The following is a 14,731-nucleotide window of genomic DNA, read 5'->3' as shown; positions in this document are numbered from 1 at the left end:
GGTGGCTGCGATGATGGGCTCGAGTATAGCAGGGATTGTGGGGCTGGCGCGGGATCGGGCAGTGTTTCGTTCTGCTGTGCATGGGTCGCTATGAGTCGGAAATGACTCGACGGCGCTTAACAACAACAACAACAACCTATATCCTGTGAAAAATAAATGCACTAGATTATATTAGTCTGTAGTTCTTTTTGTCTTTTAGCCTTGCAATACATAGTCGTAATGCTGTTGTCCAGAGTTAACTTAACAGGTTATTTTCTTTCCTGTCCCCTTCAGAAGGAGCTCTGGTAGCATCGTACCTAAGGTATTTGACTGCTAACCAGAAGGTTGGTGGTTCAAACCCGGCAGCCACTCCCTAGAACGAAGACTGGGCAATCTACTTCCGTAAAGATTTGCGGCCTCAGAAACTGAAAAGGGGTTGCTATGAGTCTGAATCGACTTGATGGCAGTGAGTTTGATTTTTTGGAGTATCCCTTTCAGGGCAGTTAAATTAAGGGTGAAAAAATACCCCTAAAATTCAAAAGTAAAAATGAAACAGTTGATTCTAGTTATGTTCCAAATAGGAGCCCTTGTAGTACAGTGGTTAAAGGGCTTGGCTATGACCAAAAGGTCAGTGATTCAAACCTACCACCAGTCCACTGGAGAGAGATGTGGCAGTCTGCTTCCATAAAGGCTTAAAGCCTTAGAAACCCTGTGGAGCAAATCTGCTCTGTCCTGTAGGGTTGCTATGAGTTGAAATCAAATTGATGGCCATGGATTTGGCTTTTTTTGTTTTTGTATACCAAAAGGGCAACATAATGTAAAGAGACATTAACTCAGGTGTCTGATATTTTTGTACATTTATTTTTGGAAGCATTGTTTACCTCATAAGTATTTTGGTGTATATTTCATAAGAGCATGGGCATTCTCTTATATAACCACAGTACAAGTCTCAAAATGAGAAAATAAGAATACTGTTCTTCAGTCCACAGTCTGTATTTAAATTTATCATTTGTCATATCCTTTAGCGCTATTATTCCCCTAGTCCAAGATTCAATCTTAATATCACACATCACACATTACATTTCGTTTCCATGTCTCTTTAGTCGGCTTTAATCTGAATCAGTTCCTCATGCTTTCTTTTCTTTACTGACCTTGACATTTTTTGAAGAGTACCAGACCAAAACCCAAACTCATTGCCATTGAGTTGACTCTGACTCATAGTGACCCTGTAGGATAGGGTAGAACTGCCCTGTAGTGTTTCCAAGGCTGTAAGTCTTTATGCAAGCAGAGTGCCTCAGCTTTCTCCCACACAGCAGCTGGTGGGTTTGAATTGCCCACCTTTTGGCTAGCAGCAAATGCTTTAACCACTGTGCCATGAGAGCTCCTTACAGGCCAGTTATTTTGTAGATGTTTCTCAATTTTGGAGAAACCAGAAGTGATATGTCCTTCTCAGTTTACCATATCAGGAGGAATATTATATCCATTTTCCTGATAATGTTGACTTTGTTCATTTTATTCGGTAGTGTCTGCCAAATTTCTCCACTATAAAGTTGCTATTTTTTTCCCCCTTTGAAATTAACAATTTTGAAGAGATACTTTGAGACTTTGTAGATACCCTATTCCTCATCAAAGTTTTACCCACTAGTTTTAGCTTCTATTGATTATTTTTACTGGGATCAGATTTCACTGTGATGGTTATGAAGTGGTGGTTTTTCAACTCTCACTCTTTCTACATTTGCAGTTGTCATTCTACTGTGAGGAAGCATTTCCCTTCCTCAGATTTATTCATACCAGAATGAACTGCTCATGGATTCCTTTTTCATTCATTGGGTTATAATTTGTTGTCTTCTTTTATCTTGTTGCTCAAATAGTCCTAGGCCTAGCCAGTGGGATCCTCTTGAAGCTTCAAGTGTTATTTTGATAGGTCTCCATTGGTCTTTGCATGCTTCCTAACATTCTGGCACAGTAATGTGTTTCAGGTTTATCCTGTGCTTCTCTGCTCTAGCCATGGAATTAGCTATTTCTCTAACAAGCCTTGGCTCCATTTTATGGAGAGTGGTACTTAGAAACCAAAATCTTTGAGCTAGGTATATTCATCGATATCTGGATATCCTTACTTTTAGACCCTTTTAGTGAAAAAGTTAGAATATACGTGCACACATAATATAAATATACATATATATATTGTTGTTGTTGTTATGTGCCATCGAGTCGGACCTGACTCGTAGCAACCACTCCTTGGGTTTCCGAGGCAGTATCACTATAGAAGTAGATTGCCCCATCTTCCTTCCGAGGAGTGGCTGGTGGGTTTGAACTGCCAGCTTTCTAGTTAGCAGTCAAGTGCCTTAGGCACTATGCTACCAGAGCTCCTATATATATATATAAACATGCATTCATATGTATATGTGTATGCACATACATGATATGTAAACCTACAAACATTCACACATCTGTGTCTGTTTCTACATTTGTTTGGATATTTGTGTGTGTTTGTGTGTATATGAAAACACATGTACACATATATATGTATACATGCATATGCAGGCATACTTCAGGAGATAGTGTGGTTGAGATTTCAGACCACCACAGTAAAGTGAATATTGTGATATAGCAAGTTGTACAAATTTTTTGGTTTCCCAATGCATGTAAAATTACGTTTACACTATGCTGTAGTCTATTATTGAGTGTGTAGTAGCATTATGAAAAAGTTGAAAATACTGTGAGAATTTCCAAAATGTGACACAGAGACATGATATGAGCACGTGCTATTGGAAAAATGGTGCCAGTAAACTTGTGTAATGCAGGGTTGCAATGGACCTTCAGTTTGTGAAAAATATATTATCTGCAAGGCACAATGAAGTGAATTCCAATAAAACAAGGTATACCTGTGTGTGTAAAAAAACAACCTTGTTGATATCGAATTGATTCTGACTTATAGTGACATTATTGGATGAGTAGAACTGACCAGTAGGGTTTGTAAGGTTGTCATCTTTACAGAAACAGTCTACCATACATTTTTCTCCCATGGAGCAGCTGGTGGGTTTGAACCAGCAACCTTTCACTTAACTACTGTGCTTCCAGGGCTCCTGCATATGTGTATAGTTATGCAGGACTTAATGTCCACAATATATTCTGTGAAATAGGATGTTATGGGATTTGAACATTGTGCAAACATCCTATTATATACAGGCAGTCCCGTGAACCAACCTCCATAAAACCCATTTCATTAAAACCTTATGGGACCACAGGACAAAGCCTGAGAACTATATCCATTGAATAGAGGAGGTCAGCCTCCTGGGTGTGTGGCTGAATCCCCAGGCGAGGACTGCACTGGCAGCCTATTTGAGATTTTGCACGGGGTTGGGGAGTAGTGGTGGGTGGCGGGGCTTGAAGACGTGGCTGTGACGCAGCTGTGTGGGTTCCAGGAGCATGGTTGTAGTGGCCCTGGCTGCTGCCACCCTGTTGATGAGGCTGCTTCCTGATCACATGCAGCTGCTGCTGGGACCCAAAGCCGAGATCCAGTGAGCTGTGGCCCGGCCATTACCATGCGAAGGGAGCAAACAGCTGTATGGCTGCTGGGAGGAGGAGAGGAAGGAGGAGGAAGAGGAGAAGGTGGCAGAGGAGTTGCAGAGATTGGGATGTACCCTGAAGGCCGGCTGCTCTTTCATTCTGGGGACTTAGGGGTCTTTAAAACCATTAGGGAGAAAAAGGAATGCTGCTTTCCCTTTTAAAAGAAGAAACAAAACTCTATGGGACCACAGACAAATGTGTGGTGGGACTTTGCCTGAACAGAGGTTATACAGCATACGTACATATACACACATACCCCAACCATGAGTTCATCCTGATACTTCCAAATCCATTCTGACACCACAGCATTTTAGTCTTTCTCTTTCCCTGTTTATGCTCCTTACAGATAATAATACAATCATCTTTAGTCAGTTTTGGACGGTGTTATTTTGGACATTGGTTAAGTGAAGAAGGAGAATCAAACATTCATCTTGGTTCTCCTATATGAACTGTGTCAGGGTAACCAAAAACTGATGAAGGGGATTATATTGATTATCAATTAAAAACAAAAAAGACAACCAGACATCATAGGCCTCTTGATGGAAATGGAAACACCACCTATGAAATGCTCTCGCCAAAAATTGGAACTGAATCTGATCAAGGCTCAGTTTGCAGGGAGTACAGGTAGCAGAGGAACCTGTCCAGTGACAGCAGGAGTGCAGTCACAGAATGGGGACTATGGGAAACCAGAAGGCAGGTACTTGGCTTCGTCCTCAGATACATTGTATTTTTTTAAAAAGTTGAAGGCAAGGAGTATCCAATTACAATGAGTGGACTTTATTTGGATCCTGACTCAAACAAACTATTGTAATATATATATATATAGGTGTGTGTGTGTATGTATGGGTGTGTGTGTATATGAGTTACACAGGAAAATTTGAACACATACTAGATAGTTGATGCTAAGAATGAATTTTTTAAAAGCAATGACAATATAATGTGATTATGTTTTACAAGAGTCCTTATCTTTAGAAATTTAAACTGAAATATATGAGGAGGAAATTATACGATGCCTAGAATTTCTATAGCTGAAACAAGATTATTTGTAAGGAATCATTATAATCTTCTCTTCTTTTGTATATTTGAAATTTTCTGTAGTAAAATTAAAAAGTGAAGAGTACCCAGCTAGCTCTTAGACATTTCCCAAGAAAGTGGGGCAGCGCGTCCTTGAATGAGGCTGCCTTATAAGGTGTCTGTGCTCAGACCACAGGCATGAGAAGGGTAGGAAACTGTGTCTTCTCATTGCTTAATCCCAGCACCTTGTACATTTTGGGGTACACAGTAGCCACTTTGTAAATAATTGGTGATAAAATGAGTGACCCTGAAGGGACAGCTTATGTTTTAGTGTATTCTGTCCTGTAATCAGTCCCATGATCTCCTAACTGTGAGAGCTGCTCACCCACCACTCATACCACATGATATGTAAGTGTTCTCCTGTTCCCAGGGCTGCTGCCGTTATAGATGGTGATGTGTTGTGACCCTCCTTCCTTCCCAGGCCCAGGCACGATGTCACCGGATAGGCCAGAGCAAAGCCGTAAAGGTGTATCGCCTCATTACCCGGAACTCCTATGAGAGGGAAATGTTTGACAAGGCCAGCCTGAAACTGGGTCTGGACAAGGCTGTTCTGCAGGACATCAACCGGAAGGGTAGCACCAATGGCGTGAGTATTACAGTATCTGCTCTGGAACCCAGGAAACATTTGTCCCACTGTCTGGGCCTCTCTGGGCTTTTCTTTCCTGCAGCTGTTTTCATGATTCACTTGCACCATGTTGAGTTAGCTCTCACATCTTTGTGGGGTAATTCTCTGTGGAATAGGGTAGTTTGAGGTCAGGTCTGTGCTTTTTGTAAATGGGAAAAGGGCAGCTAAAAGAACAGTTATGTAGTAGGAATGTCCAGCATGGAGGAACCTTTTGATAAACAAAGTTCTTAACTGTGCCTGTTAGAAGCCAGGAGATACTAGCACATGACTCTGTGTAAATATATATTTGTTACCACACCTTATCTCGTTCCCCAGACGTTGAGTTCCTTGAGGGTACAACAGGATCTTTTTTTTCTCTGTATTTCCCATGGCCCCTAGCAGCATTTGGAATATTAAAGGTTTTCAGTGTGTGTTGTTTAGTGAATAAATGAATGAATAAATTAGCAGCTTGAAATATGGCAGTTAATAAAGTATTTTCCCCTCTGGGGGCAGTGATAAAAATTGGAGCTAGAGTTTTCGTCTTGACGTGTAGGCAAGCAGTGCAGAAATACCTCCTTAATCTCTGGGATCAGGGCATCAAAGAGAGGGAATTAAAACCTTCCAAATGAGTTGTCTTTTGTCCAGATGTTCTCTGTCCTCTTAGCTATACATGCGTTGCTGAGTATAATTCTTCATGGTATTCCCTCTTGTGATTGCTATAAAGAGAACCAGATTCTTAATTAGAACCAGGAAAGAGTATTTTGAACCCCATTTCCTGTTTTCAGCAAGCAGTTAAGGAGATCGCACTTGGCACGGGATTTTTTTTTTTCTTTCAAGAAATGACATCATTTCCAATACTAATGTACTTATTTAATAATGAATAAATCATTATTCTTCAACTTGTTCGGTACATCTGGAGGTTTTTAAAGATACAGACTCAAACTAAAACATAACAAAAAAAGTTGAATACATCCTTTTCAGTGGTGTGTTGTGTTAATGGCTTGTGACATTTGATAATAACCAATGTCATGTGAAGCGTTTGGGCCGGTGGGCCACATGCTGGGCTTTATTCCAGAGCTCCCTACAATGAATTGTCTCCTTGCCGTCCCCATAGTTCTTGAATATTTTTACCTTGGTTTTCGTAGTCTGAAGTTTGTTGTCCATGTCCTTTATTCTTCTGACATACATAGTTAGTGGCAGAACTGTGTAGTAAGTCATACAGGTGAGATTGGAGGCTGTTTTTCTCCTGTGCATTTTCTACTTTGTGAGTAGCCTTTGGTGACCCATCCAGGTGCAGCAGCTCTCAAAAATGGAGGTGGAAGACCTACTCAGGAAAGGTGCTTATGGAGCCTTAATGGATGAAGAAGATGAAGGCTCCAAGTTCTGTGAAGAAGACATAGACCAGATTCTGCAGAGGAGAACCCACACCATCACCATCCAGTCTGAAGGGAAAGGATCCACTTTTGCCAAGGTACAGGACTTCTCTGCAGAGGTCTTATTTTTGGGGGTGGGGGGGTAGGAATTAGTCTGCATGATGCTCTGAAGATACAGATCCTTAGAGGGGTTCTGGATAATAAATCAGAAACTATAGAAAGAAAATACCACTCACAGCCTTTGAGAGCTGATCTTTAGTGGGCAGGATGACACTGGTTTGTAGTTTGCACCATTTGCTATCCACAGGGATTGGTCTGAAACCCTTGAATGGTCATCTTGGGTCCCTCGGAGAATATTCTTCATCAGAGTTCAGAGTCCCGTGAACACTCTATTTCTCAAACCCAGCAAGTGTTTTGCACAGTTCTAAGAAAAGAGATTTGACTCAAGAGTCCCAGCTTCTACAGTAGGCACCTCTTTCCTTTGCAGTTCAGGACACTGGATTTGCAAGGAGATTAATCAGGCCACTTATTAAACTGCTCTCAGATTTCCTTATCCATTGGCCTCTACCCCATTCCTATGTAGACTCTGTGACCTCTTTGCTTCCGTTTTCTGTTTGGTGCCCTATACAGGGTGCTTTTCAGGAGGACACTTAGTGCTTTAATTTATATGCAGAACATAGGTGATGCATTGCTCAATTCTGTACCCCTCACCCTGCACAGCCCAATGCCTTTTCTGTAGCGAACACTTGGTATCTGTAGAACTGAAAGAAAAATTAAATCTAGAGAAATCTTAAGAATGAACCCTTTCACAAAGACTAGATATCGGGAACGTATTCCCATTGTCTTCCAGGGTTGCCTTCCTGCTTCTAAGTTTAAGTTCTAAGAAAATGGCCCTGTAGGTTGAAATTGTAATTCTTCACCCAGTCTTTGAAAAGAAAAGACTACTTGAGCTTTCACGCTCATTTTGGTGGTTTTATTGGTGGTTTTGGTTTTGAATGCATATGGATGGTATACAAGTATGCGTTGCTTAACATCCACATATGTTCTGTGAAATAAGATGTAATGTGATTTGGGTATTGTGTGAATACCATATTACATGTAACATATATGTTTGTTACACATACGTTAAAGTAACCTCAGAAGCTTCTTTGGCCCTCCCTAAGCACCTGGGGCCTTTAGGATTGAAAACTTGCCTCTGGGCTTACTACACCCTTTGAGCAGCCCCCAGGGAGCCTGGTTGGCATTGGAAGCCCCGAGGGATAGAGTTGAGTGGCCACAGCCCAATGTTTTCCTAAAGGCACTGACCTGAGGGTCATCAGGAAGAGTACGTGGCAGCCGCGACTTGGCTGCTTCATGGCTGGGGCAAAGGGGCTGCCAGTCAGGCCAGGCTGTGACTCAAGTCAGACTCAGTGCAGGCCCTGCCTCCTGGCACCCTTCTGAGTATGCCTCTCCTCCCAGCCCCACATATATATGTGATTTGATGTTATGCAGCATGCTTGAGTTTCTGGGCTATTTGAAATAATGCAGGTGTTTTACTAGTGTGTGCTGTGTTCAAGCAGATTTGTTGACTCGTCTTCTTCACAGGCCAGCTTTGTGGCTTCAGGAAATCGAACAGATATTTCCTTAGATGACCCTAACTTTTGGCAGAAGTGGGCTAAAATAGCTGAACTGGACACTGAAGCAAAGAGTGAAAAGGTACAGTGTTAAGAATATTTTATTCTAATTAACATGTCACTGGTATCTTAATATGACCATAAACTCACACACAGCTCAAGTCATTATTTACTCCTAAGCCAGGGTTCTTAAATGGGATAATATGTGTAAAACATGCCAGCACGTCGACAGAGCTTGATAAATGTTAACTGTTTAATTTAAGACTGACCTATTGGAACTTATAGTCTGATGGACACCCTGGAAATAAGACAGAAATGGTTAGAATTGGGCAGAGAAACCATCAAGCTCAGCCCTCTGTCCCAAGCCAGCATCCCATCCCTGATGTGACTGTTTCACCTCTGCTTAAACACTCTCTGTGAAGGAAACCACACCTCTGACAAGTAATTAGAAGAGGAGGAAAAGCACATGTTGGAGAAAAGTCTTCACTTTTGTTCTTTCAGTGGCTCAGGCTTCCTGTTTCTGAATAGGAGAACTGGAATGCGTTTTACAGTAAAACCAGTTTGAATGCTGGCTCTGCGGCAGAATAGCTGTATGCCTTTGGGCAAACTTGACCTCACTGAAGGTCAGTTGGTTCATACTAGAATTGCAGGAGGCCATGCCTGGTCTGAGGGTTGCAAGATCACTTTGGTGAGTCTAGCTGGCCCAGTACCTAAGCCATTGGGAGGCACGCCTTCAGTGTGCTTTCCCCTTCCTTCCATCTCTGACCCCATCACTTAACTTCAGAATGAGTCCACACCCCTTTCTGTCTTCTACAAACTAGTGTAGATCTCTCCTGGATTCATAGGCTTAGAGGCAATCATTGCTTGTACTCAGCTAGTTCACTACTCAGCACTTGCCACACCCACTCTTCTTAGACTGACAGGGGTTGCTTCCTCCAGGTCTTTTCTCTAAAAAGGAATGTAGATTTCCTCTTTCAAGAAGATTCTGCAGCCAGATCCTGCATAGAGTGGGAGGACAATATGGAACAAAATTCAAAATCATGATAAAGACCAGGCCTACTGGTCTGATAGAGCCTGGTGAAACCCCCAAGACTATGGCCCCTACTTACCCTTCAGGCCTGGAATTGAACTCAGTCCCGTGGCTTCCAGCCAGATAATAGGCAGGCATAGAGGGTGAACATTTACATCAGGTAGAGATACTCCTTAGAACAATCAATCATGGGAGAACAGAAGGTTAATGTTTGCACAGGGAGATAATTTGGGGGGTGGGGGATGGCGTAGGAATGCGTAGGAAAGGACAGAGACAAGAAGTAACTATGGGAGGAAGGGGGGAGAGAGCTGTTACATGTGTGTGAGCTGCCATATGGAAAATTAATCTACTCTGAAAACTTTCACCCACGTCAATAACAATTAAAAAAAAAAAGATTCTCTAGTGCCCTTTAGTGCCTTGTTCTAAATGTTTCACTGTGTCACAATCAAGAAGTTACTCTGTGTGTGGGAAATGGGGAAGAAAAAAGTCTTGCTTGGTAGGCAGCAAGATGGGAAACAAGAGGATTGAAGCAGGAATGACATTAGAAATTTGTTATCTGGACAGCTTGGAGGATTGTACAGGAGCTTGGCCCAGCTTTGGGAAGAGGTATAGCAGGGAAGAAGGCCAGGAAATGATGGAAACTAGAAAAGAAACAACAAGGAGGCCAAGGAAGTCACTGGAATGAGTGGGGTCCCTGAGCTAGGGCTTGGTTTTCAGTGAAAGATACAAGGTTAGTAGATAGTACCAGTGGAAGGCAGATAATGAAGCAGCTGGAATATGTATTTGTCTTCAGGAAGTTGCTGAGCAGATGGAATTCTTTGACTTATCCTGTCTCCTGAGCTCAGACTGCTCTCAGCATGCTGGGCAGAACAGCTGGGCTTCCCCAACTCCAATCCTTCTTGGCAAGAGCAGCCTGCCACTCTGGGCCTGGGGGTGGGGGTGGGACACCTTGCCTGCCTATCCCTGTGTTGGAGTGACTACAGGAACAACAGATGGTGTCGGACAGCAGTGGAGACTGGGGAACACGCCAACTTGAGCAAGTCCCAGAGAATCCCCTCTGCCTGTCCTGTTTTTATGGACACAGCAGGTGTGCTGGGAAGAGCCTTCCTGCTGGATGATGAGACGGCATGTGGGTCTATCCCAAAGGTCCTGAGGAATGGCAACCAAATATGTCTGTGTATTGTGCTGGGGGTACAGAGAAGAAGGGCTTTCCCCCAAACAGTCCTCTCTATTTCTAGGAGAGTTTAGTGATCGACCGGCCTCGTGTGAGAAAGCAGACCAAACACTACAACTCCTTTGAGGAGGACGAGCTCATGGAGTTTTCCGAGTTAGACAGTGACTCTGATGAAAGGCCCACTAGATCAAGGCGCCTCAATGACAAAACCAGGCGCTACCTCCGAGCCGAATGCTTCCGGGTGGAGAAGAACCTGCTTGTCTTTGGGTGGGTATTGGCTTGGCTTGTTTTGATTTGTCCAGTGTGTTTCTCCCCTTGCCTCTGGAGTTATGGGGCTGGTGGAGGATCTTTTGGAGCAGGAGAAGACTGCCTTCTGTCCAGAATTCTACCTTGGTCATTCTGCTCTCTGCTGCCATACTGTAGACATGCCATGATTTTCTCATACGTTTTCATGGCAAACCTGTTACTAATTTGCTCCCTTGTACTGATTTCCTGCCACCGCCCCCCTCTCCTCCCAGATGTATAAGGAGTCAGTGCAACAGATGTTACAGTGAAGGCATGCATCGTGCGGTGCTTGGGTTCTGGTAGAAATAGAAAGGTTAGCTTCTGTGAGCTCACCATTGCTTTTGAATCTTACAGCTGGATTCTGTTTTAATTCCAACTATTCCTGGCTCCCAACATTTTGGTCTCTCTCTTCTTAACATTCTAGTGGGCATATGAAGTTCTTTGTGTCTAACATCCAGGTCACTTTAGTGTCCTGCAGGCAAGTGGTCCTCAATGGCCTCTAAGGGCAGAGCCCTCAGAGCAGTTAATAGACCCAACAGAAAACAAGCAGCGCTCTTAGCTTTTGTTTGTCCTGTTGTGTTGAGGGTGCGCCCACGGCGCTTCCATTTCCCAGTGCCCTTGTCTATCTCTACTCTGCAGCTGGGGCCGATGGAAGGACATCCTGACTCATGGGCGATTCAAGTGGCATCTGAATGAGAAAGACATGGAGATGATTTGCCGTGCTCTGCTGGTGTACTGTGTCAAGCATTATAAGGGGGACGAGAAAATCAAGAGTTTCATTTGGGAACTGATCACACCTACCAAAGATGGGCAGGCCCAGACCCTCCAGAACCACTCAGGTGAGAGGTGCCAGGACCACACCTAAGCCACACAAATGCCTGTGCGCTTTTTGTCTCCTGTGCCTGTTTGTCCATGTGGCCATGCTTTGAGGGATTTCTCTTTCTTAAAGAGATTTCAGAAGGTTATCTGGGGAAAAGGATGATAATGGCCAGAACTTTATACCCAGTGTTATCTGTGATATATTAGGCATACTTGGGCCCTCTTGAAGTTTGAGCACATGCCAGTCCTGCCCACCAACCTGAGTGTCACAGAGATTCCTCCTCTGAATTGGGGGCCATGTGCTCCAGACCTCCCTTTTGCTTCTCACTGTTCTGCCACCTCTGTGCCTTTTCTTGTGCTATATTTCTCCTTCAAGTTTCACGTTGAGTATTGTTTCCCTAGCCAGATTGTAAATTCCTAAAGTGCACAAACTATATTGCAGCTTTCTGCATTCCTGAGAGTCTTCAGTAAACTACTAATTGATGAACAGTCAGGTGGTGTACTAAGTGGGGAACAAGACCTATCCCTTCCTCACCACCATACCTGGTAGACTGAGGCAGTGGGGAGGACCTAGTGTCCAGGGCCCACCATACACCAGCCCAGCTTTGTTCTAGCACCCAGGTTTAATCTACCTTTGCTCATCCACTTGTCTCCACTGCCTTTCTGTTTCAGGTTTGTCTGCCCCAGTCCCTAGAGGAAGGAAGGGGAAGAAGACCAAGAATCAGCTGCTACTCCCGGAATTAAAGAATGCAGACTGGCTGGCCACCTGCAATCCTGAGGTGGTCTTACATGATGATGGCTACAAGAAGCACCTCAAACAGCACTGCAACAAGTGAGCGCGCCCTTCCCCTCCCCCTATGCCGTGGTGGCAGCCCCACTCAGTCTGTCCGGCCTCCCAGGAATTCCTCAGGGGAACCACCTGAGTGCACCCTTCCCTTCCCCACATGCCGTGGTGGCAGCCCCACTCACAGTCTGTCCGGCCTCCCAGGAACACCTCAGGAACCTCCTGAGGCTTGTGCACTACTCGGCCAGGTCAGGGAAAAGACGAGATATGATCTGAGCTGGGTCAGGAGTCATGCCACTTGGTTCCTCTTCCAGTTTGCTGTTGCCATTCATGACCTGCAGTCATTTGATGAGTAGTGAAGATGATATTCTTGATAGCCCTAGGCTGACACCTAAAGAGAGAGGAAGGGACAACAAAAAAGAAAAAATGAAACTCTTCTTAGGAAGTTTTGTCACTTGGAGAGTTAGGACATCAGCCAGGAAACAATTACAAGTTTACACATGGATTTGCATCATTGTTCAGTGTGTCCAAAATCCAGAGACCCTTAGAATTAAGAAGACCCTTGAAACCATACAATCCACCTTCCTGGGCCATGCATGAATTGCCTTTCCAGCATTCCTGCTGGTAGTGAGAAGACCTTTGTTCAATACTTCTGGGTATAAAGAGCTTATTGCCTTACAAGTTAAGATGTTTGTGTTTTAAAAAAACTGTTTGCTAGGTTTTTCTTACCTTCCTGTAACATCATATTAATAGACCTAATAGGTTTTGTTTTTATTCCCTTCCATAGATGAAGTCTATACTTTGTCTTGATTCCACCAAATACTGAGGATAGGTCTCATGCCTAATGCTGTAATAAAAACTATTACACACAAAAGTGCAAGGTCTTTGGAGACCCCCAAACAAAACCTGCTATCATCGAGTCAATTCCAACTCATAGAGACCCCGTAGGACAGAGTGAGAACTGCCCCCGTAGGGTTTCCAAGGCTATAATAGTTACACAAGCAGACTGCCCCAACTTCCTTCCGCAGAGCAGCTGGCGGATCGAAACTGCCAGTTTATAGATTAGCAGCTCAGTGCTTTAATCATGGTGCCACCAGAGCGCCTTTCTTTGGAGGCCATAAGACTTAAATTGAGATTTAGAAGACACACCCTGTTGACAGTAGAGAGAAGGAAGACCAGGACCTCCCAGCATGCAGAGTGCCTGATTGCGCCACAACCCAATAGCATGTTTGGTGTGACTGAAGGAGAGTCACCATGTGGAGAACAGAAAGGAGACTGGCTCAGTAAGAGAACTAACTGATAGGAGACCTTGTGTGCCAGGCTAACTAAGATTTAATTACAGATACTAAGCAACCTGCTTCTTGAACATGTGATACAAAACCCTACTTTGGAGAAAAATTAATCTGTCAACAGTTTGCAAGATGAGGTAAGGGGAGCCTAGAGCTGAGTGGACAAGTAGGAGAGTGCTGTCATTTTCAAGCTGTAGATTGTGAGGACCTAGATTAGGGTGTTAACTGTGAAAATAGGGAGAGAGAGTCAAGTATGAGAGAGATGATGAAGGAAGAATCCACAGTGTGTGAGAGGAATTAAAAAAAGCTGGTAACTCCATGGTTGTAGCTTTTATTGGCTGGGAGAATAGCAATGCTTGTAGCCAAGATGGTATCAGAATAGTTATATTAACTAAAAGATGAAGGGCAAAATAAGACTTGGGTTTTGCCTTGTTAAGTTACAGTACCACGTAGCTTGCGTTGTTGAAATAGGCCTGAGTTGGAGATAGTTGATATAGACCTTCATTTGATACTTGTAGAGAGGATTTAATAAGTAAAGGACCAAGTTTTGGCCTTTGGGGAATTCCTTAAAAACTTCTAACCACCTCCCCAAGACCTTTCCTGAGTGGGTGCTAGATGCTGGGAATCAAAGAATAGTGCATTTTGAGGATGCTGATTATTGATCTATTATATTGAATATAATGAAGACCAATATCCACTTTAGTTCTGGATCCATAAGATCAGGAGACTTAGAGCTGGAAGAGACCTTGTAGCACTTCCTACTCAGTGTGAGAATTCGTTAGACAGTGTCTTTGGCAGGGAGTCTTCCAGCCTCTTCTTGAGCTTCCGAATGATAATAGTTTATGATTTCTCAGCAAGGTTCATATAATTATCACATAATTCTAATTAATGATCTTTTATAGTTCTGGTGACATAGTGCCTAAGGCATTTGACTGCTGATGAGAAAGCTGCAGTTCAAACCTACCAGCTACTCCTTGGAAGAAAGATTGGGCAGTCTACTTCCATAGTGATCTGCCTTGGAAACCCAAGGAGGGGTTGCTATGAGTCGGGTCCGACTTAACGGCAGTGTTTGGTTTTTAGGGTATGTTGTTGTTGTTGTTGTTGTTGTTGTTATGTGCCGTCAAGTCGGCCCCGACT

The 14,731-nt window shown here is 43.5% G+C and overlaps 1 protein-coding gene across 1 annotated transcript in view; it reads left to right on the top strand.

Annotated features, from left to right (window-relative positions):
* The window catches only part of CHD6 (chromodomain helicase DNA binding protein 6), a 252,751-nt gene that overhangs the window by 119,942 nt on the left and 118,078 nt on the right, over positions 1 to 14,731 (top strand). Inside the window, exons 17-22 of the mRNA XM_042783610.1 lie at positions 5,045 to 5,209; positions 6,519 to 6,698; positions 8,185 to 8,295; positions 10,482 to 10,684; positions 11,342 to 11,541; positions 12,194 to 12,353. Of these exons, the coding sequence (XP_042639544.1) occupies positions 5,045 to 5,209; positions 6,519 to 6,698; positions 8,185 to 8,295; positions 10,482 to 10,684; positions 11,342 to 11,541; positions 12,194 to 12,353 (1,019 nt within the window). The remainder of the gene's footprint in view (positions 1 to 5,044; positions 5,210 to 6,518; positions 6,699 to 8,184; positions 8,296 to 10,481; positions 10,685 to 11,341; positions 11,542 to 12,193; positions 12,354 to 14,731) is intronic.

Source organism: Orycteropus afer, unplaced genomic scaffold, assembly GCF_000298275.1.
Source record: "Orycteropus afer afer isolate SDZICR_OR568_19922 unplaced genomic scaffold, OryAfe1.0 scaffold00020, whole genome shotgun sequence".
NCBI classification, from domain to species: domain Eukaryota; kingdom Metazoa; phylum Chordata; class Mammalia; order Tubulidentata; family Orycteropodidae; genus Orycteropus; species Orycteropus afer.
This window is presented reverse-complemented; position numbering and strand designations above follow the sequence as displayed.